At 47.4% G+C, this 23286-nt stretch overlaps 1 protein-coding gene across 1 annotated transcript; it reads right to left on the bottom strand.

The window, feature by feature from the left end:
- Positions 1-115: 115 nt before the first annotated feature.
- Positions 116-20282, bottom strand: LOC308467368 (radial spoke head protein 3 homolog B-like). Its single transcript, XM_080989055.1, has 9 exons — positions 20092-20282; positions 17299-17386; positions 16194-16335; positions 12779-12924; positions 11397-11600; positions 8050-8212; positions 4749-4835; positions 3590-3987; positions 116-221 (listed from the first exon to the last, which is right to left on the bottom strand). Exons 1-8 carry the CDS (start codon positions 20223-20225, stop codon positions 3611-3613), a joined length of 1341 nt encoding a protein of 446 aa, XP_080845181.1. The 5' UTR covers positions 20226-20282; the 3' UTR covers positions 116-221; positions 3590-3610.
- Positions 20283-23286: the final 3004 nt, after the last annotated feature.

Here is a 23286-nt window from a genome sequence, read left to right on the forward strand (position 1 = left end):
ACAATTAATGCGAACATGCACAAATTTAAAAAGAAGAGGAATTGGTTGAAAACTAGTGTGATGTTTCTCAGCGCTGAGTTTTTTGGGGGACTAATAAGAGCATAGACCTCGCACGTATTTTTGAAAAACCGCTGCTTTCAATTTATTGCTTGCACCAGGAGCAATTAAATTCAGCATTTCGTCGGTTGGCACAAACGTGTTGGTGCGACCTCCGGGAATCCCTGGAAAGAGAACGGCAAAAAATAAAATAAAATGTAATTCTTATGGCCGGCACGAGTTTTATCACTTTTACCGAAGTGAAAGGAGCACACCAGCCTAAGATCAAGAGGGCAAGATGGCAGAGGGTCATGGAAGAAGGAAGAATAATAAGAATATTAATGGACAGGATTGCAAGTTGTTTTTATATGCAATGACAGCAGCAAGACTATTATTGGCACAAAGATGGAAGCAAGAAGAGCTGCCGACGAAAGAAGAATGGAGGATGAAGCTGATGGACAATGCAGAATTAGATAAATTAACAGGAAGGATTCGAAAACTGCGGGACCAGAGATTCTTAGAAGACTGGAGGAAATATATGAGCTATTTGAAAAGCAATTGTGATGAACAGAATATACCTGTAGGACTGCAAAAAGTTTTGTAAGGTGGATTACTTGAAATATTACAAGAAAGGCTATGAGGAGAATTATTAGTTAAGGATAATTAAATGTACAGTAATAGGAAATTAAGAAATGCAGAATAAGTGATGAAGAACGGAAAATCATCAGAGGTGTGTTGATGGAAGTCAAAAATATTTTATAAGATGTGAAGATATGTTGTATGACTGTTGGAACTGATATGTTAAAAAATCAATAAAAATGTATTTTTTTAAAAAAAGGAAGAAGGGAGAGTAATAATTAATAAGTTTTATTTGTTTTTTATATTTTGGAAATGTACATCCAGTTGTTTTTTTCTTTATTTTTTTGGGGGCCCCCAAGAGAGTGGGGCCCTAAGCTATAGCTTGTTTAGCTTATACGTAAATCCCGGCACTGGCCGAACGTGAACCAGACATGAACTAGAATTAGTTCCTTTGCAGACATATTGAACTGGAACCAGTTCTTATTAAAAGGGGGATTTTCCCAAGCTCTCTACCTAAGCCAGGGGTAGGCAACCTAAGGCCTGGGGGCAGGATGCGGCCCAATCGTCTTCTCAATCCGGTCTACGGATGGTCCGGGAATCAGCGTGTTTTTACATGAGTAGAATGTGTCCTTTTATTTAAAATGCATCTCTGGGTTATTTGTGGGGCATAGGAATTCGTTCATTCCCCCACCATATACAGTGGTACCTCGGGTTACATACGCTTCAGGTTACATACGCTTCAGGTTACAGACTCCCCTAACCCAGAAATAGTACCTCGGGTTAAGAACTTTGCTTCAGGATGAGAACGGAAATTGCGCGGCGGCAGCAGGAGGCCCCATTAGCTAAAGTGGTGCTTCAGCTTAAGAATAGTTTCAGCTTAAGAACGGACCTCCGGAACGAATTAAGTACGTAACCAGAGGTACCACTGTAGTCCACCCCCCCCCAAACGGTCTGAGGGACAGTGGACCGGCCCCCTGCTGAAAAAGTTTGCTGAGCCCTGCTCTAAACTGAAGCGGATTCCAGAGGAGGAGAACTGAAATCACTGCAACTCACTCGCATCTCAGCCCCCCACAGGCTAGACAGGAAGGCTTGTTCTGATGCTTTTTGTTTCGTTAACATCCCAGTGGCGATGCTGCCATCTTGCGGGGAGAACGCACAATAAACAACGCCGGGTTTACGTATAAGCTAAACAAGCTTATAGGGCTCCACTCTCTTGGGGGCCCCAAAAAAATTAAAGGGGGAAAAAACTGGATGTACATTTTCAAAATATAAGATAAAAAAACAAATACTATAAAGCCTACATACAGCAACAGTGTTTTGTGTCGTGTAGGCTCCCGGGATGCAAGTCATGGGCCCCGCCTGCTAGCCTGCTCCCTAAAAAGTCACTGGTTTGCTCCTTTCTATATATAAGGTGCCTACATTCTGCATGGACTGGTTGCATGGAAACATGGGCAAATGGCTTGAGATACCTATGAGGTCCATAAATGACCATACAGTGGTACCTCAGGTTAAGTACTTAATTTGTTCAGGAGGTCCATTCTTAACCTGACTCTGTTCTTAACCTGAAGCACCACTTTAGCTAATGGGGCCTCCTGCTGTCGCTGCGCCGCCAGAGCCCAATTTCTGTTCTTATCCTGAAGCAAAGTTCTTAACCTGAAGCACTATTTCTGGGTTAGTGGCGTGTGTAACCTGAAGCGTATGTAACCTGAAGTGTATGTAACCCGAGGTACCACTGTATAGCATATATTCAACACAAAAAACAGCGGCAATTTGTTGTTGACAAGGGACAGCTGGACATATAAAGGGCCCCATTACCTTCAGAATAGCTGTCAACTTTCAGATTTGTAAATAAGGGATCAGCAGCCTCACCTGTCCCGAGGACAGTCCACGGGATATCTAACAATCCGGGATAGCAGCAGGAAGCAGTGGGAAACGACGCTGGAATAAGGGAATTTCCCGCAAAAAAGGGAAGGTTGACAGCTATGACCTTCAGGAACCTAGGGCCTCATCAAACCTAAATCCGGCCCTGACAATAAATATCAGCAAAGGGGCTAACAATAATGGAATCCCTTGAACCACATTCAATTTTATTTTATTTGAAGTATTATTATTCTTATTTTACTCTGCCCATCGGCAAAAAGGAAAAAAGAAGAAGACCCCCCAAGCGGTTTTTACGAAGGCAGTTCTTACAAAAGGGAAAGGGGTTGGAAGGGAAGAGGCAAACCTAAGAACGTAAAAAAGGGTCTTGCTGGATCAGGGCCAATGGCCCCATCTAGGCCGTCATCCTCTTCTCACAGCGGCTGACTAGATGCCTGTGAGAAACCAGCGAGCACCATTCGAACACAAAACCAGCTCCTGTGGCTTCCAGCAACTGGAATTTGGAAAGGTTGCTGGCTCCATGAATTTGCTGGTAAAAGGTAAAGGGGACCCCTGACCATTAGGTCCAGTTGTGACCGACTCTGGGGTTGCGGCGCTCATCTCGCTTTACTGGCCGAGGGAGCCGGCGTACAGCTTCCGGGTATGTGGCCAGCAGGACTAAGCCACTTCTGGCGAACCAGAGCAGCGCACGGAAACGTCGTTTACCTTCCCGCTGGAGCGGTACCTATTTATCTACTTGCACTTTGACGTGCTTTCGAACTGCTAGGTTGGCAGGAGCTGGGACCGAGCAACGGGAGCTCACCCCCTCGCGGGGATTCGAACCGCCGACCTTCTGATCAGCAAGTCCTAGGCTCTGTGGCTTAAGCCACAGCGCCACACGCGTCCCATGAATTTGCTGGGGACTCCCTTTAATCCCCCACTTTTGCAGCGAGTGGAGGTGACACCCAGCTTTTGCAACAATAATAATATCTGCAAACTGCCTCAAATTTCAGTCTGGGGAAGGGTGGGATATAATAATAATAATAATAATAATAATAATAATAATAATAATAATAATTCTTTTGGGGATTGAAGAACTAATTCACACCTGCCCTACCTGATTCATTTAGTAATCCCATCACTGTGGTTCTGGCTCCTTGACGTCTGGCTCTTCCGCTGCTTTGTCCTGATCTGGAGCGGATTCCGGCTGATCTGGGGCTTCCGGCTGGTCTGAAATCGGTGGCTGTTCCGTGGCTTCGGATTGGCCAGGAGCTTCCAGCTTATCCAAAGCTTCCAACTGGCCGTAAACATCTGGCTGGTCCAAGCCGTCCAGTTGGCCAAGGGATTCCAGCTGTTCCATGATTCCCTGTGGATCCGGGCTCGCGCCCAACAATAATTCCATGGAGGGAATCATGGCATCTTCCGGATCGGGGGGCAGAATGACCTCCGGCCGGACCGGCAACACTCCTTTCTCGTAGCAGTCCAGCCTCATTTCCATCATGTCTCGGATTAAGTCTGCAAGGAAAGTTGTGTCGCGTTAGAAATTGTAAATGGTAATACAGTCGTACCTCGGGTTACAGACGCTTCAGGTTGTGTTTTTTTCAAGTTACAGACCGCCGAAACCCGGAAATACCGGAACGGGTTACTTCCGGGTTTTGGCGGTCGCACATGCACAGAAGCACTAAATCATGCTTTGCGCATGCGCAGAAGTGCCGAATCGCAACCCGCGTGTGCGCAGACGCGCCGCCGCAGGTTGCGAACTCTGCGGGTTGCGAATGTGCATCACGCACGGATCACGTTCGCAACCCGAGCATCCACTGTATCCTCCTAAATGCTCAGGAATTAATAGGCCAAAGCCAGTTATGGTAGTTGATTTCGGCGCAGGAATCAGGCACAGATCAGCAATCACGGCCGGTTTAACCAAACCGGCCGCGTAGACTAAGGGCACCACACCTTTTAGGAGCCCCGCGACAACAGATCGAAATGAATACTGTACGTTTTGTGTAATAAAATTGGTTGGTAAAATAAAAAAAACTTTTAGGAGATAATTTGCGAGGGCCCCCCCAATAATTTGCAATGAGCCCCCCAACTTGAAGCTGAGGGAGCTGCTTTCTGGCGGTGCCTCCCAAGCTGCAGTTGCCAGAGAACGAACCAAGGAGCTTTGCTTTTATTTAGAAAAATATATAATTTTGCATTGTCGTTTTGTAAGAAAACAACAGCCACCGAACCTTATTTGCACATGGGGGAAAACCCCACCCCCGGATAATTTAACTTACTGTCGGCTATTGTTCTGCCCAGAACCCGGTTTTCCATGATCTCTTGTATCTCCGACATCATCCCCGGGAAGAAGCCTGTCTCGATGTCTGTGAAATACAAGGAGAGATTTTAAAAATTATTACCCGAATGGAGAAATATTGGAAGGTTGTTGTTTGGTAGAGCAGCTGAGGCTGGAAGCAGAAAGAGCTCACCCACTCTGTGGTGCAACAAGGGCAATTAAAAGCTTGCCAATTAAAAAGGCTGGCGGTTCAAATCCCTGTGACAGGGTGAGCTCCCGTTGCTTTGTCCCAGCTCCTGCCAATCTAGCAGTTCGAAAGCACACCAGTGCAAGTAGATAAATAGGTACCACTCTGGTGGGGAGGTAAACGGCGTTTCCGTGCGCTCTGGTTTCCGTCACAGTGTCCTCTTGTGCCAGAAGCAGTTTAGTCCTGCTGGCCACATGATCTGGAAAGCTGACTGCGGGCAAACACCAGCTCCCTTGGCCTGAAAGCGAGATGAGCGCCGCAACCCGATAGTCGCCTTTGGCTGGATTTAACCGTCCAGGGGTCCTTTATTTGGTCCCCTGTGTGACACCAAAATTTGATACCCTCTGTCTCTCGCCTTACATTCTAAGTACAACAACAACAACAATTTATTATTTGTACCCTGCCCATCTGGCTGGGTTTCCCCAGCCACTCTGGGCGGCTTCCAACAAAAGATTAAAAATACATTAAAATATCACACATTAAAAACTTCCCTGAACAGGGCTGCCTTCAGATGTCTTCTGAATGTCAGGTAGTTGTTTATCTCTTTGACATCTGATGGGAGGGCGTTCCACAGGGAGGGCGCCACCACCAAGAAGGCCCTCTGCCTGGTTCCCTGTAACCTCACTTCTCACAGAGATGGAACCGCCAGAAGGCCCTCGGAGCTGGACCTCAGCATCCGGGCTGGACGATGGGGGTGGAGATGCTCCTTCAGGTATCCTGGACCGAGGCCGTTTAGGGCTTTCAAGGTCAGCACCAACACTTTGAATTGTGCTTGGAAACGTCCTGGGAGCCAATGGAGGTCTTTCAGGACCGGTGTTATATGGTCTTGGCGGCCGCTCCCGGTCCCCAGTCTAGCTGCCGCATTCTGGATTAGTTGCACTTTCCGGGTCACCTTCAAAGGTAGCCCCACGTAGAGCACATTGCAGTAGTCCAAGCAGGAGATAACTAGTAAGTAATTGTTGTGGCATCCCAGCAGCGGGCAAACCGGTTGTGTTCCCCTCTGCAGCAACATCTGGGATAGCTCAGTTGTTAGAGCATGAGACTCTTAATCTCAGAGTTGTGGGTTCGAGCCCCAGGTTGGGCAAAAGATTCCTGCATTTCAAACTCTACAGTTCTTTGATTCTACGATCTGGAGGCCCAATGCAACTGATCCACGAGCCATGGACTCTCCTTAATAGGAAGTACTTATAAGGGTTTCCTGTTCTCGTCGAAACTTTTCTGGGCAATGGTAGCCTTTACTGAGAAGACAGCCAAATCTATCCATTCTGGTTCCTTGTGTTTCTTAAGTTTTCATCATCGACATGTTTTTTAAAAAGGCATGCGTGAACATTCTTGTGCATTTCCAGGCACATTCCTCCTATTAAAGGCATTCTTGTGTTTATTCCATGTACTTAACAGAATTTGCATGCCACTAAATTGCAAAAAACAACAACAATCCAACAACATCTAAGCACATCCAGCAGTACACGGCTTTCCCTAATTTCCTCAGACTTTAAAAACTTCCCTAAACAGGGATGCTCTCAGATGTCTTCAGAAAGTCAGAGCTTTTTTTATAATCCGTATCAAATAACTCCAAAATAAGGAAGCCATATTCTTGGGATAGCCAAGTGGAATTTTCTCCTTTGCAATCCTTGACAGTTCCTCTATTTTAGGGGCGAGGAAACTCAGACAAGGGAGCCAAGTGTGGCCTTCTGGACCTGTGTCCCTGACCATTGGGACTCTGCCCCAGGCCTCTTCCCTCCCCATACCGAGCCCAACAAGAGACACTTTTGTCCATCTACTGGGAGGAGCCACCACTGAGAAGGCCCTCTTCCACATTCCCACCTGGTGGGACCAAGACCCAAGCTGTCTGTCCTATTCTTTTGTATTACTAAAGCATATATTCTTCTTCTTCTTCTTCTTCTTCTTCTTCTTCTTCTTCTTCTTCTTATTCCGCCCATCTGGCTGGGTTTCCCCAGCCACTCTGGGCGGCTCCCAACAGAACATTAAAAACACGATAAAAGTTCAAACATTAAAAACTTCCCTAAACAGGGCTGCCTTCAGATGTCTTCTAAAAGTCAGGTAGTTGTTTATTTCCTTGACATCTGATGGGAGGGTGTTCCACAGGAAGGGCGCCACCACCGAGAAGGCTCTCTGCCTGGTTCCCTGTAACTTCGCTTCTCACAGTAAGGGAACAAGCAGAAGACTTGTGGCGCTGGACCTCAGTGTCCGAGCTGAACGATGGGGGTGGAGACGCTCCTTCAGGTCTACTGGACGAAGGCCATTTAGGGCTTTCAAGGTCAGCACCAACACTTTGAATTGTGCTCGGAAACGTACTGGGAGCCAACGTGGGTCTTCAAGACCAGTGTTATGTGGTCTTGTCAGCCGCTCCCAGTCACTAGCCTAGCTGGTAATGTATATACAGTGGTACCTTGGGTTACATATGCTTCAGGTTACATACGCTTCAGGTTACAGACTCCGCTAACCCAGAAATAGTAGCTCAGATTAAGAACTTTGCTTCAGGACGAGAACAGAAATCACGTGGAGACAGCGGGAGGCCCCATTAGCTAAAGTGGTGCTTCAGTTTAAGAACAGTTTCAGGTTAAGAACAGAACTCCAGAACAAATTAAGTACATAACCAGAGGTACCACTGTATTGCTTGCTGTTTAGAATAAAATCTTCTCACTCGCTTGTGTTCGTATTGCCTCTGAATCTCATCTAAAAGAACCACCTTGCGTTTGGCAAGACAGATGCCTTTCTTGGTGTTATGTACTGAAGTTCTCACCCTGGGCCAGCAGGGGGATACTGTAGATAGTTATGCAGATAAGGGATCGAAAGTGACGTTCAGTGATTGGATAGTTTTAGAAAGTTGTTACAGTAACGTTGTACTGGAGCTCTATATAAACAGGCTGACTGAACCCTTCAGCTCAGTTCTGTTCTGGCCTGTGAATAAACAAGAGCTGTTTGAAGAATCGCTGTGTCGTCTGATATGTTCACCCACAACTTAACACTTGGGGAGCCTGAAATCAGAATGAGAGCCGCCCCCTGCCGTCCCAACACACAGCAAGCCACACACCTCTCTCCACTGGGTCGTAGAAGTATCCACTCTCCCGAAGGCTGCCGAAGACGGAAGGAATAAGGTCCGACAGGTAGCGTTGAGCAAAAGCCCGAGCTGCAATCTTCTCCGAAGTTTCTTTCTCCTTCTGAAGGACTTGTAGCTGCTGCTTTTTACGACGCTCCTGCCGGAAAGGAGAAAGCAGCGGTTGTGGAACTTCCGGGTTTTGTTTTGGGTCTATTTCCCAAGCCATTTCAGCAGACTTTGAATCAGACCCGGTAGCTGATGGTCAACCGAAGAGATGTAAAGACTCTCTCAAGGCAAATCTTTAAAAAATGTACGTACAGTCAAACCTTGGATCCTGGATGCCTTGCGAGTCGAACGTTTTGGCTCCCGGACGCTGCAAACCCAGGAAAGGACTGTTCCGGTTTGTGAACGTTCTTTGGAACCCAAACGTCCAACATGGCTTCCGCGGCTTCCGATTGGCTGCAGGAGCTTCCTGCAGCCAATCGGAAGCCGCACCTCGGTTTACGAATGTTTTGGAAGTCGGGCGGACTTCCGGAATGGATTCCGTTTGACTTCCAAGGCACCATGGTAGTATAAACACTGACAACTGGGAAGCACTGGCCTGCGAGCGCTCCAATTGGAGAACAGCCTTTACCAAAGGTGTCATGGGTTTTGAAGGCTCTCGAACTCAGGACGCAAGGGAGAAACGTGCTAAGAGGAAGGCACGCTTGGCAAATCCACACCGTGATCAACTCCCACCCAGAAACCTATGTCCCCTATGTTCAGGGAAGTTTTCTGCGTTTTAATATTTTGTTGGACGCCGTCAAGAGTGTCTGGGTCAACCCAGCCAGATGGGCGGAATATAAATAATAAAATTGTTGTTGTTGTTGCATGAACGCATGCAGCGTCAGGTGATCTCATAAGAAATCCACTAGCTGTGGCCTCCAGATATTCTTGGGGAGTTTGTAGGGCAAGAACCAGAAATTTGAACTGGGCTTGGAAACACCACAGGGAGCCCATGTAATCCCTTCAGAAACTGATGTGACAGTCACCTTCTTTCCTTGACTGGAAATCCCCCACCCCAATACTTTAGCCCAGAGGTTTTTGACCTTTTTAAGTCCATGGCTACCTTGAACTTTCTTTCTGCGGCACCCCTGTGGCGCTCAGGAGACCAGTTAGGTCCCCCCTTGCCTGCAGAGCTGGCAGCCCCACACCCCTTTTTGAACACCCTCCCTCCTCAGCCTCCTTGCCCCTCTCCTGGGGAGTCCTCTGGGCAGCCGCTGCTGCTGCCCCTGGTCTCTGAGCTGCCCCCCAAAGAGAAACACCACCTCGCACTGCCCCACAGACATGTTGCCCATTCCCAACATCAAGGGCTGGCAGACTGGGCTCCCTCGCCCGCTTGCTTGCTTACTCCAGGGCCGTCTCAGCTCCTGGCAACCAGTGCCCCCTGGCCAGCCCCAGAGGCACCATTCGCCTGGGGAACTTGCAGCCAGGGCTGCTGCAACAAACAGCTGTGCAAGCCTTTGGGAGGCAGAGACGCCAGAGGGCAGAGATGCCAGAGGGCATCAGAGTGTTGTCTGTGGATGCCAGTGTTGTCTGTGGCACCCCTGTGGGGCTCAGGAGTTTGGATTTGATACCCCGCTTTATCACTACCTGAAGGAGTCTCAAAGCGGCTAACATTCTCCTTTCCCTTCCTCCCCCACAACAAACACTCTGTGAGGTGAGTGGGGCTGAGAGACTTCAAAGAAGTGTGACTAGCCCAAGGTCACCCAGCAGCTGCAGGTGGAGGAGCGGAGACTCGAACCCGGTTCCCCAGATTATGAATCTACCGTTCTTAACCACTACACCACACTGGCTCCCAGTTAGGTCACCCCTTGCCTGCAGAGCTGGCAGCCCCTCACCCCTTTTTGAACACCCTCCCTCAGCCTCCTTGCCCCTCTCCTGGGGAGACCTCTGGGCAGCCGCTGCTGCTGCCCCTGGTCTCTGAGCCGCCCCCCTCGCCCCAAAGATAGGTGCCTCCTCACACTGCCCCACAGGGGCCTGGTACTTGCCTGCCCATTCCCAACAGCAAAGGCTGGCAGACTGGGCTCCCTCACCCGCTTGCTTGCTTGCTTATTCTAAGGCCGTCTCTGCTCCTGGCACCCAGCGCCCCCTGGCCAGCCCCAGAGGCACCATTCACCTGGGGAGCTTGCAGCCAGGGCTGCTGGAACAAACAGCCGTGCAAGCCTTTGGGAGACAGAGACGCCAGAGGGCAGAGATGCCAGAGGGCATCAGAGAAGGGAGGGAAGGAAAGAGGGACAGAGGCCTTTTTGCCCACGGCACCCCTGACCATTGTGATAGGAATTTTGAGGTCTTAGATATACCATATTTTTTGCTCTATGAGACTCACTTTTTCCCTCCTAAAAGGTAAGGGGAAATGTGTGTGCGTCTTATGGAGCGAATGCAGGCTGCGCAGCTATCCCAGAAGCCAGAACAGCAAGAGGGATTGCTGCTTTCACTGCGCAGCGATCCCTCTTGCTGTTCTGGCTTCTGAGATTCAGAATATTTTTTTTCTTGTTTTCCTCCTCCAAAAACTAGGTGCATCTTGTGGTCTGGTGCGTCTTATAGAGCGAAAAATACGGTATGTTAAATGTTCATAAGTGTACCAACCAAGCACGTACATAGATCAGCACAGGAAGACCGACCTGGAACCATTTTGATTCCCAAACTGTCCCAAACTGACCAAATGTTTCCTCTGCAAGGTCAAAGTGGGAAACCTCCCCATTGTCTCTTTCCTCACAAATCCTGTCTTAAGGGAACATTTAAGATATGAATAGGGTGTGAGCCTGTGACCTGGCCCAGGAACTAAATATTTATCACTACAAAAGACTGGCCAGGCTCCCCAGGCAATCCAATCAAGTAACCTGCCAGACAGGAGATAAACAACAACAGGAGAAAAACAACATTTAAATTTCTGTTTTAGACCGCCTTTTCTGTGATGTAGGTATGATGTTTCTGGGGGTGGTGTTGATCTACAGGGTGGCAATTTCAAAAGTCTTTATAAGGCCTTGCGCGCCATTTTTCTGGGTTCCTCCTCCTCTCCTGCGGGTGAGGGGAGCACCCTGTTGCAACAGATCAATAAAGATCAAGCTCACTAGCTGCTTTGCTTCTCAATATTCTCTGGTTGGCCTCTGTTATTTTCTCCTACCAATAGGGAACCTATGTAAGGACTCTATATGGGCTCTTGGATACCCCTTAAAGGAAAAGGGCAATTTTTGTTTACAACACCACCATTCAAGGCACCCCAGGGTGCCACGGCACACGGGTTGAAAACCACTGCTTCTTTCCCCTCCCCTCCCAGCTAGCAGTGCCGGACTCTGTACCTTTTCCTCTCTGTGCCGCCTCTCCTGCTCCTCAAGTCTCTGGACCTCAGCGAGTTCCGCACGGCGCAGCTCGTGGTACGCGTACTGATGCGCCCGCAGGTCGGCGAGCTCCTCTTCCTCCATGACTTCCAGCAACGCTTGCTCGATGGTCTTACCGACCAAGACCTCCAGCATCGGCCTCACTTCGATATCAAAATCGAAAAGCTGGGGGGGGGGGACAAAGAGGAGAAATCAGAGGTGGGCTGACATAAGGGAACGTCTGGAGAAATGGTTTTCTTTAAAGCGTAAATCTGCACATCAAGACAAACTTCCCGCCACAGTGGTACCTATTTATCTACTTGCACTGGCGTGCTTTCAAACTGCTAGGTTGGCAGGAACAGAGACTAAGCAATGGGAGTTCACTCCGTCATGGGGATTCAAACCGCCGACCTTCCGATCGGCAAGCCCAAGAGGCTCAGTGGTTTAGACCACAGCGCCATGTGCTCCCCTTATACAATGGTTTTAACTGTCTTTATATGTGCAGTTTTTGAAATACAAGTTTTTGTTGTGAAATCGTTTTGAGATGCTTTATAGAAAATGGTTCATAGAAGAAATGGAACAATAAGAGTACCATGCTCTAGCTCACCCCATCACGGGGATTCGAACCGCCGATCTTCTGATCGGCAAGCCCAAGAGGCTCTGTAGTTTAGACCAGGGCTCAGCAAACTTTTTCAGCAGGGGGCCGGTCCACTGTCCCTCAGACCTTGTGGGGGGCTGGACTATATTTTTTTGGGGGGGGGGATGAACGAATTCCTGTGCCCCACAAAGAATTTAGAGATGCATTTGAAATAAAAGCACACATTCTACTCATGTAAAAACACCAGGCAGGCCCCACAAATAACCCAGAGATGCATTTTAAATAAAAGGACACATTATTGTTGTTGTTGTTTAGTCGTGTCCGACTCTTCGTGACCCCCTGGACCAGAGCACGCCAGGCACTCCTGTCTTCCACTGCCTCCCGCAGTTTGGTCAAACTCATGCTGGTAGCTTCCAGAACACTGTCCAACCAAAAGGACACATTGTACTCATGTAAAAACACGCTGATTCCCGGACCATCCATGGTCAAGATTTAGAAGGTGATTGGGCTTGATACGGCCCCCGGGCCTTAATTTGCCTACCCATGGTTTAGACCAAAGCACCACCTGCGCCCCTAGCAGCGTTGGACGTGGCATTGAGCACAGTCCGGTTCCAACCCCCCAGGAAATTCCGCAAGGTCCAAAGTCCTGCCTAGATCGGAGTTCTGGAAGCCTGAAACACACGTGCCAGGCTAGGCTCAGAGGGGGTTGGTCTAAGTGACCGCTGGGGGTCCCTGCCGACTCTACGGTTCTATGGTTCTAACGTACATCTCCTTCCCAGATCTGGGTGGCCACATCTCTGCCAGTCTTCGCGGGGATGAACAGAGGCGTTGCCGGCCGGTCCAGAAACGCGTCCGTTTGGCATTCCATGTCCACTTCGATGATACGGTCCGCAAGTTCTTCCAGGTACAGCTCTGAAACGACATTTGGGATGCTCTTTTGTAGGGGCAGTTTTGCAGCTCTCCCGACCCCGATGCAAATCTCCTGCACGGAGGACAATCAGGATGGAAGGTAAATGGTGTTTCCGTGCGCTGCTCTGGTTTGCCAGAAGCGGCTTAGTCCTGCTGGCCACATGACCCGGAAGCTGTATGCCGGCTCCCTTGGCTAATAAAGTGAGATGAGCGCCGCAACCTCAGAGTCGGTCACAACTGGACCTAATGGTCAGGGGTCCCTTTACCTTTACTATTTGGGATGGGGGGGGAGGTGTTTTGCCTCTCCACTTCCCCATCAGCTTCTTTCCCCATCCATCTCTTCGCCACCTGGTTCTGGAGATGGTATCAAAGCACTATCAAAGATTCTTCTCCCCGCTGGATCCCCTTATCTTGGGGATTATGCCTCTAGTTATCTCCCGCTTGGACTACTGCCATGCACTCTACGTGGGGCTACCTTTGAAGGTGACCCAGAAACTACAACTAATCCAGAATGCGGCAGCTAGACTGGGGACTGGGAGTGGCCATCGAAACCATATAACACCAGTCCTGAAAGACCAACATTGGCTCCCAGGTTGTTTCTGAGCACAATTCAAAGTGTTGGTGCTGACCTTTAAAGCCCTAAACGGCCTTGGTCCAGTATACCTGAAGGAGCATCTCCACCCCTATCGACCAGGACAATCAGAAACAAGGAAGAGAGGAGCTTTAGTGAGGAGTGGGGAAAATTTACAAATTACCTAAGGGACCCCTGACTGTTAGGTCCAGTCGCGGACATCTCTGGGGTTGTGGTGCTCATCTCGCTTTATTGGCCGAGGGAGCCGGCGTACAGCTTCCGGGTCATGTGGCCAGCAGGACTAAGCCGCTTCTGGCGAACCAGAGCAGCGCACGGAAACGCCGTTTACCTTCCCGCCGGAGCGGTACCTATTTATCTACTTGCACTTTGACATGCTTTCATTTTTTTTAAAAAAAAAAATTTTATTGCTTTTTTCCAGATACACGTATACAATCAGCATAAGAAAATGACAGTAGTAGAAAAGAATAAGAAGAAAAAAAGAAAGAAAAACAAAAGAAAACCATCTTTTCAAAGTGTTTTTTCATAACCAACTGGACTTCCCCACATCTCCCTCACCCTGCATTCTTTACAATAAATATATCAGCAAATTATTACCTTGTTTCATGCAGTCCTTTGTACTTTCAATCAATTATACTTTATGTTTAAAGTACTTATTATCTGATTACTTTACCTTAAAATAAATATGAAATTACTTTAAACATTAGTCCTTTCATACTTATTACTTAATTTCCATATCACCGAATCTTATTGCTGAAGCTAAATTTTCTAAATCATGCACACTCTTAACATTCATATAACTTATAATATTTTTGTAGATAGTCTTTGAATTTTTTCCAATCCTCTTCCATTGTTTCTTCTCCCAAATCTCGGATTCTGCCAGTCATTTCGGCCAGTTCCATGTAGCCCATCAACTGCGTCTGCCACTCTTCCAGTGTGGGCAAATCTTGTGTCTTCCAGTATTTTGCGATTAGTATTCTTGCTGCTGTTGTAGCGTACATATAAAAAATTATGTCCTTCTTTAACACCTTCTGGCCAACAATGCCCAGGAGAAAGGCCTCTGGTTTCTTAGGAAAGGTGTATTTAAACACCTTTTTTAACTCATTATGTATCATTTCCCAGAAGGCCTTCACTTTTGGGCAAGTCCACCAGAGGTGAAAGAATGTCCCTTCAGCCTCCTTACATTTCCAACATTTATTATCAGACAAATGATATATCTTAGCAAGCTTGACTGGGGTCATGTACCACCTATATATCATTTTCATAATATTTTCTTTCAAGGCATTACATGCCGTGAATTTCATACCAGTGGTCCATAACCTTTCCCAGTCTTCAAACATAATGTTGTGCCCAATGTCCTGAGCCCATTTTATCATTGCTGATTTGACTATTTCATCCTGAGTGTTCCATTTAAGCAGCAAATTATACATTCTCGAAAGTACTTTAGTCTTTGGTTCTATCAATTCTGTCTCTAGTTTCGATTTTTCCACCTGGAAGCCTGTTTTTTTATCCAACTTAAAAACCTCTTGTAATTGAGCATAATGGAACCAATTTTGCACCTTATTCTTTAATTTTTCATAACTCTGCAACCTCCAATTTTCTCCAACTTTTTCTATGATTTCCCCATATTTCGGCCAACCAACCTCCATATTGGATTTTTTCCAGGCCTTGGCCTCTACTGGTGATAGCCACCTCGGGGTCTTACCTTCTAATAAATCTTTATATTTTGTCCAGACCATAAATATTGATTTTCTGACAATATGGTTTTTAAACATTTTATGAACCTTTGCCTTGTCGTACCACAAATATGCATGCCAACCAAAAGCATTGTCAAACCCTTCCAGATCTAGGACATCAGTGTTCTCAAGAAGTAACCAATCCTTCATCCAGCAGAAGGCCGCAGCTTCATAATATAGTCTCAAGTCCGGCAGGGCAAACCCCCCTCTTTCTTTCGAGTCAGTTAGTATTTTAAACTTTATCCGGGGCTTTTTGCCCTGCCATACAAACTTGGATACATCCTTCTGCCACTTCCCAAAACATTCCACTCTGTCCACAATCTGTAGGGCTTGAAACAGAAATAACATTTTCGGCAATACATTCATTTTTATAGCTGCAATTCGACCCAACAAGGAAAGTTTCAATCTCGACCAAATTTCCAAATCTTTCTTAATTTCCAACCAACATTTTTCATAATTGTCCTTAAATAAATTCAAATTTTTAGCAGACAAATGAACCCCTAGGTATTTCACTTTTTTTACCACACTTAGTTCTGGCACTTTGACATGCTTTCAAACTGCTAGGTTGGCAGGAGCAGGGACCGAGCAACGGGAGCTCACCCCGTCGCGGGAATTCGAACCGCCGACCTTCTGATCAGCAAGTCCTAGGCTCTGTGGTTTAACCCACAGCACCACCCGCGTCCCTCCAATGCCATTTATTCAAAATCTTTTGACATTTGTTTTCCCATGTATCTTCCGTCATTACCTGTTAAAATATGTCAGATTGTATGTATTCAAAAACATAGTCATTCCATTATTCCATTGTCCATTTATCGTTTCCTTTCCACCCTGATGCAATAACAAGCATACCAGCTAAGATCATAATTTTATACCAATCTTTCTATTTTGCCATTCCCCAGTATTCCTGAGATAAGCATTTTGCCCTCCTTCTCTGCCTGGTGCCTTACCTGTCTGAACGTCGACATGCCTCCTGCCTTCTAAAGGTTCTGGGGTTCTTGTCTGAAGCTGGTCCCTAGCTCTCCTCCGGGCCAACGCTTTACGCTGGGCTTCCCGCTGACGTTGAAGCTCCAGAGGATCGGGTTCACTGCTCTGGCGGAGGGGATGGACAGAGAGAAAGCGGGTCATGCAGTGTCCTTAATCTTATTTATTAGATTTCAACACTGCCCTATAACCCACAGCTACTCAGGGCGGTAAAGGACCCCTGGGCAGTTGAGTCCAGTCAAAGGTGACTATGGGGTTGCGGCACTCATCTCGCTTTCAGGCTGAGGAAACTGGTGTTTGTCCACAGACAGCTTTCCGGGTCATGTGGCCAGCAGGACTAAACCACTTCTGGCGCAACGGGACACAGTGACGGAAACCACAGCGCACAGAAACGCCGTTTACCATCCCGCTGCAGTGGTACCTATTTATCTACTTGCGCTGGTGTGCTTTTGAACTGCTAGATTGGCAGGAGCTGGGACAGAGCGACGGGAGCTCACCCTGTTAAGTTGTGGGTGAACATATCAGACGACACAGCGATTCTTCAAACAGCTCTTGTTTATTCAGAGGCCAGGACAGAACTGAACTGAAGGGCTCAGTCAGCCTGCTTATATAGAGCTCCAGTACAACGTTACTGTAGCAACTTTCTAAAACTATCCAATCACTGAACGTCACTTTCAATCCTTCATTTGCATAACTATCTACGGTATCCCCCTGCTGGCCCAGGGTGAGAACTTCAGTACATAACACACCCGTTGTGGGGATTCAAACCGCCGACCTTCTGATCGGCAAGCCCAAGAGGCTCAGTGGTTTAGACAATAGCGCCACCCATGTCCGGATCCCAAACCCGCCTAGCCCAGTGGCTTGGTCAGATGTGCCGGTGGGAAGTGGAGTCTGAACATGACAGCAATATCCATCACTAGACCTCTCCTCCTGGACAAAGTTCATGCCCAAGCCTTGCATCTTGCAGCAGCTAGTTCCACTGGTTAACTGCACATTGTTCCTTTTGCCTGGAATGTGCAGTCGAAATAGATACATAGATATGTCAAAGTTTACAGGAGAAGGAAAACTCACCCATGGTAAGATGTGAAGGGCATAGGTGTTGCCCCGAACGACTCGCCTCTCATACATGAGGTTGGCATAGTGATAGGGCTCCTCTTCCCTGGAAGAAAAAACATGAAGAGGGACAGGATTCGCAAACAGCACTTAGCATAAATTAGCAACGAAGCGTAAGAGAGCAGGGTGTCACTGTCCCCATTCCTGCTGCTCAATCTGCAAGGCTATGTGAGAATAAATAAGATCTCCTTAATTTGCAAGTTTGCAAACCTGTCAGAGGTATTTGTGCCCAGGGGGATTTTGTGATAAAAATTCTTACAGAGTTCCGGGCCTATTTATAGCAATAATAATAATAATAATAATAATAATAATACAGGCGCCATGATATTTCTTCCCTGAAACAAACGTGTTCTTTAAAAATGTGAGCTAAAAGGGACATGAAATTGTGCTTTTGTATTCAACTCCCAGCGAAAATGAGAATGACGTAGTTTGAGAGCTAACGCAGAGAACGTTCTTATTACTGTTTTTGCGTGGTTTTAAAATGAACTGGGAATCGTTTGGTTCTAACTCTGCAAGAAGAGAAAAATCACACATTGGATTTCTATTTATTTTGTAGAAGGAGAAGCAGTTTTAATTTTTTAATTTTTAAAAACACTCTTAAGCTGAGGTCGGCCAGCCATCTATCAGGGATACTTTAGCTGAGATCCCTGCGTTGCAGGGGGTTGGTCTAGAGGACCTTTGAGGGTCTCCATTCCAACTCTACCATTCCATGATTCCTTTGCAAACCAACTGGGCAGCCGCACACACTTAAAAGCAACAACCAAAATAACAACAGCAGCAAGTTTGTTCTTTGCACCTCTTTCTTTCTTTCTTTCCAGCGCTTTCTTAAATTTCACAGCATATATAAAAATTATCCAGAAAGAGAGAGAGAGAGGGAGAAAAAAACATTACAATATCAAGACCATTCCCAACTGAAAAGCATCGGAAGCAAAAAAATAAAACAATTCCGTTTTCTAACAAAAGCGGAACATTTAAAACCGACCAAAAGCAAAAGCAAACAGGTAACAAACCCATATATTGGGAGCGTTTGGGTTGTCTGAAGTATTTACATAAGCAGTGACGCTACAGCAGCCTCTTGCAAACATGTGTCTGTGTTGCTTACTTCCTCTGGCTATTCTTCAGTTCATGTGCAATTATTATTATTATTATTATTATTATGCCGTTTCTGATATGCTGTCCTCTGCGACGAAGCATCGCCCATCTTGGCTGGAAGGCCTGTAGCACCAGCATAAGAATCTAGTAGTAGTAGTAGTAGTAGTAGTAATAATAATAATTTATTATTTATACCCCGCCCATCTGGCTGGCTTTCCCCAGCCACTCTGGGCGGCTCCCAACAGAATATTAAAAACATGATAAAACATCAAACATTAACAACTTCCCTCAACAGGGCTGCCTTTGGATGTCTTCTAAAAGTCAGATATCGTTGTTTATTTCCTTGACATCTGATGGGAGGGCGTTCCACAGGGCGGGTGCCACCACCGAGAAGGCCCTCTGCCTGGTGATCTCGTAGGTAAGCCAGTCCCAGGTTGTTAAAGGTTTTAAACCCCAACAGGGGCTCCTTGAACTTGGCAGGATGGATGGTGGCTAACGGATTGAGACTGAATCCTGACAAGACGGAAGTACTGTTTTGGGGGGACAGGAGGCGGGCGGGTGTGGAGGACTCCCTGGTCCTGAATGGGGCAACTGTGCCCCTGAAGGACCAGGTGCGCAGCCTGGGAGTCACTCTGGACTCACAGCTGTCCATGGAGGCTCAGGTCAATTCTGTGTCCAGGGCAGCTGTTTATCAGCTCCGTTCTGCCCGGACACTGAGGCCCAGCCTTCTGGCGCTTCCCTCGCTGCAAGAAGCCAAGTTACAGGGAACCAGGCAGAGGGCCTTCTCGGTGGTGGCACCCGCCCTGTGGAATGCCCTCCCACCAGATGTCAAAGAGAAAATCAACTACCAAACTTTTAGAAGACATCGGAAGGCAGCCCTGTTTAAGGAAGCTTTTGATGTTTAATAGATTACAGTAGTACCTCGGGTTAAGAACTTAATTCGTTCTGGAGGTCCGTTCTTAACCTGAAACTGTTCTTAACCTGAAGCACCACATTAGCTAATGGGGCCTCCTGCTGCCGCTGCGTGATTTCTGTTCTCATCCTGAAGCAAAGTTCTTAACCCAAGGTAATATTTCTGGCTTAGTGGAGTCTGTAACCTGAAGCGCCTGTAACCCGAGGTACCACTGTATTGTATTTTAATATTCTGTTGGAAGCCACCTAGAGTGGCTGGGGAAACCCAGCCAGATGGGTGAGGTAAAGGTAAAGGACCCCTGACCATTAGGTCCAGTCATGGCCGACGCTGGGGTTGTGGCGCTCATCTCGTTTTATTGGCCGAAGGAGCCGGCGTACAGCTTCTGAGTCATGTGGCCAGCAGGACTAAGCCGCTTCTGGCGAACCAGAGCAGCGCACGGAAACGCCGTTTACCTTCCCGCCGGAGCAGTACCTATTTATCTACTTGCACTTGACGTGCTTTCGAACTGCTAGGTTGGCAGGTGGGGTATAAATAATTTGTTATTATTATTATTATTATTATTATTATTATTATTATTATTAGCATTATGCGCTGGCAAGGCCTCAGCCGGCATTCTGCTTCTGGGCTGAGTGCAAGGGATGCCCCACAGGGAGCGCATTGCTGTAGTCTATCATGAATGTCGGTTTGACTCTTTTGGGCTGAGCCCTTCCTTCCCCGGTCCAGCCTGGGAGCCTAAAGGTACTCACGTCTCGTTGGCATCGATGGAGGTCCGGTACCTCTGCCTGCCCGGCAACGGCCTGGGACGGTTGCAGTACGAATAGGTGGCAGAGGGTCCTGCCGCCGTCCCGTCCCGGCTGAGGATCACCGACGTGGAGGCCATGGCGGCTCGCAGCAGCCTCTGGCTCCAAGAGGCCTGGGCTGGGAGCAGCAGCGCCGAGAGAGTCTCCTTGGCAACCGTCGCCGGGCGACACGGACTCCGTTGCCTGGCAACCGTCGCCAAGGTAAACTGATCCCTGCCACCTGACCCAGCCAGGAGCTGCCTTCGTTGGCATCCGTCCAAGGGAGCATAACTATGGCAGGGAACTTGGAGTTCATGAAAGGGAACTTGATTTGTGGGCTACTTTTAAAATGAGGCTGCATTTTAAATTGCATTTTAACCTGTATTTTAAATTGGTTTATTTTCTTCCCTATTATGTTTTTACTGTAATTTTTACTGTTGTTAGCCGCCCTGAGCCCGGCTCTGGCTGGGGAGGTCAGAGTATAAATAATAATAATAATAATAATAATAATAATAATTATCTGGGGCTATGGGTCTCAAAGGAAAACAAATGGGAAACTCAATGGCCCCAGTTGGAGTCAGGCTGTTGGCCCATTGCCTACACACCAACTGGCGACGGCTACAAAATGGAGGTGCTGGGATTTTGTGTTACTTTTGTTGTCGTTTTTTAATAGGGTGCAACACATGTTTGTGCTTTTTATGCTGCAAACCGGCCTGTGTTTGTTGGGTGGAGGGCGGTATGTAAATTTAATAAATTATTATTATTATTATTATTATTATTATTATTATTAATACTCCGCCCGTTTAACAGGGTTGCCCCAGCCACTCTGGACAGCTTCCAACAGAATATAAAAGAACCTCTCACCTTTGAGATTTTATAAAAAATCTATAAAAATTATGCCTTTCATTGGCATAGCTATTCATTCACTCTTTTTTCCTTCATATGCCACAGTTGTACAGATACGAATTTAATAATGTGTGACCAAAATAGTTTGTTTGATGAAAAATGTTCCCATTTATATCTGGAAAACAACGTTATCTTCTAAGCTTTTGTTTCTCGGCACCTGTGATTACATTTACACTTCTTTTGTTACGTTCCACATTATGACTAGTGTTTAACGCTTCTCCCCTATACAGTGGTACCTCAGGTTACAGACGCTTCAGGTTACAGACGCTTCAGGTTACAGACTCCGCTAACCCAGAAATAGTGCTTCAGGTTAAGAACTTTGCTTCAGGATGAGAACAGAAATCGTGCGGCAGCGGGAGGCGCCATTAGCTCATGTGGTGCTTGAGGTTAAGAACAGTTTCAGGTTAAGAACGGACCTCCAGAACGAATTAAGTTCTTAACCCGAGGTACCACTGTACTCATTGAGTCTGACAAGCGCCGCCGTTGTGAATGACAAGCGCAACCGCTGGCGCGGCGCATCTTTGGTAAATGAGCACACAAAGCGGAAAGTCTTTTAGTGAAACGGCGCTGTGGGTTAAACCACAGAGCCTAGGATTGCCAATCAGAAGGTCGGCGGTTCGAATCCTCGCGACGGGGTGAGCTCCCGTTGCTCGGTCCCTGCTCCTGCCAACCTAGCAGTTTGAAAGCACGTCAAAGTGCAAGTAGATAAATAGGTACCACTCCGGCAGGAAGGTAAACGGTGTTTCCGTGTGCTGCTCCAGAAGCGGCTTAGTCCTGCTGGCCACATGACCCAGAAGCTGTACGCCGGCTCCCTCGGCCAGTAAAGCGAGATGAACGCCGCAACCCCAGAGTCGTTGAAGACTGGACCTAATGGTCAGGGGTCCCTTTACCTTTACCTAGGTATACATTTTGGTATATATGTATTTTGTTTTTTTAGCTTGATCAAAATTATTTATTATTTCATAACAGGTAGATAGTTAAGAGCTTAGGTGGCTTCAGCAGTGGGCGTCCCCCAGAAATCAGCGCCCAGATGCCCCGCATCCTTTGCACCCCCAGGGAAAGACGGCCCTGACTTGGGATCTGTTTACTTATGAGATCGTCTCCTGCTCTGGAGGGTTAGACTCAAACCAACAGTTTCCAGTAGTAAGAAAGGCGATTCCGACGCAACATCAGGAAAAATTTTCTGACAGTAAGAGCTGTTTGACAGTGGAATGGTCTCCGTTGGAAGATGGTAGACTCTCCTTCCTTGGAGATTTTAAGCAGAGGTTGGGTGGCCATCGGTCAGGGATGCTTTAGCCGAGATTCCTGCATTACAGAGGGTTGGACTAGATGAAACGTGGGGTTCCCTTCCAACTCTAAAGGTAAAGGGTAAAGGGACCCCTGAGCATTAGGTCCAGTCGTGGCCGACTCTGGGGTTGCGGCGCTCATCTCGCTTTATTGGCTGAGGGAGCCGGCGTACAGCTTCCGGGTCATGTGGCCAGCAAGACTAAGCCGCTTCTGACGAACCAGAGCAGCACATGGAAACGCCGTTTACCTTCCCGCCGGAGCGGTACCTATTTATCTACTTGCACTTTGAAGTGCTTTTGAACTGCTAGGTTGGCAGGAGCAGGGACCGAGCAACGGGAGCTCACCCCGTCGCGGGGATTCGAACTGCTGACCTTCCGATCGGCAAGTCCTAGGCTTTGTGGTTTAACCCACAGTGCCACCCGTGTCCCTCCTTCCAACTCTACTATTCTATAATTCTACAAGATTGCCTTGCCCCACATGTGACCACTTGACTGCATCGATCATCAGAATTGGCATTTTCCCAAGGGCCACCGAATACCCCTTCTGCATCTTTTAGGAATTCAGTTGTTTAGCTGGAACTTTGGAACTCTCTGCCTATTGATTCCAGTTAGGTGCCTTCACTGTATTCTTCCTTTTAATAATAATAATAATAATAATAATAATAATAATAATTTATTATTTATATCCCGCCCATCTGGCTGGGTTTCCCCAGACACTCTGGGCGGCTTCCAACAGAACACTAAAATACAACAACCTATTAAACATTAAAAGCTTCCCTAAACAGGGCTGCCATCAGATGTCTTCTAAAAGTTTGGTAGTTATTTTTCTCTTTGACATCTGGTGGGAGGGCATTCCACAGGGCAGGTGCCACCACCGAGAAGGCCCTCTGTCTGGTTCCCTGTAACCTCACTTCTCACAGCGAGGGAACCGCCAGAAGGCCCTCAGTGCTGGACCTCAGTGTCTGGGCAG

The sequence above is a fragment of the Podarcis pityusensis genome (assembly GCF_964106645.2).
Source record: "Podarcis pityusensis genome assembly, chromosome: 18".
NCBI classification, from domain to species: Eukaryota; Metazoa; Chordata; class Lepidosauria; order Squamata; family Lacertidae; genus Podarcis; species Podarcis pityusensis.

What these genes read in the sequence shown, in the direction of transcription:
- LOC308467368 (XM_080989055.1), bottom strand. Translation starts at nt 20,225, where the DNA reads ATGGCCTCCACGTCGGTGATCCTCAGCCGGGACGGGACGGCGGCAGGA. An exon ending in TCCATCGATGCCAACGAGAC is followed by an intron (nt 17,387 to 20,091) that starts GTGAGTACCTTT and finishes TTTTTCTTCCAG; the next exon opens with GGAAGAGGAGCCCTATCACT. An exon ending in CCCTTCACATCTTACCATGG is followed by an intron (nt 16,336 to 17,298) that starts GTGAGTTTTCCT and finishes CCCCTCCGCCAG; the next exon opens with AGCAGTGAACCCGATCCTCT.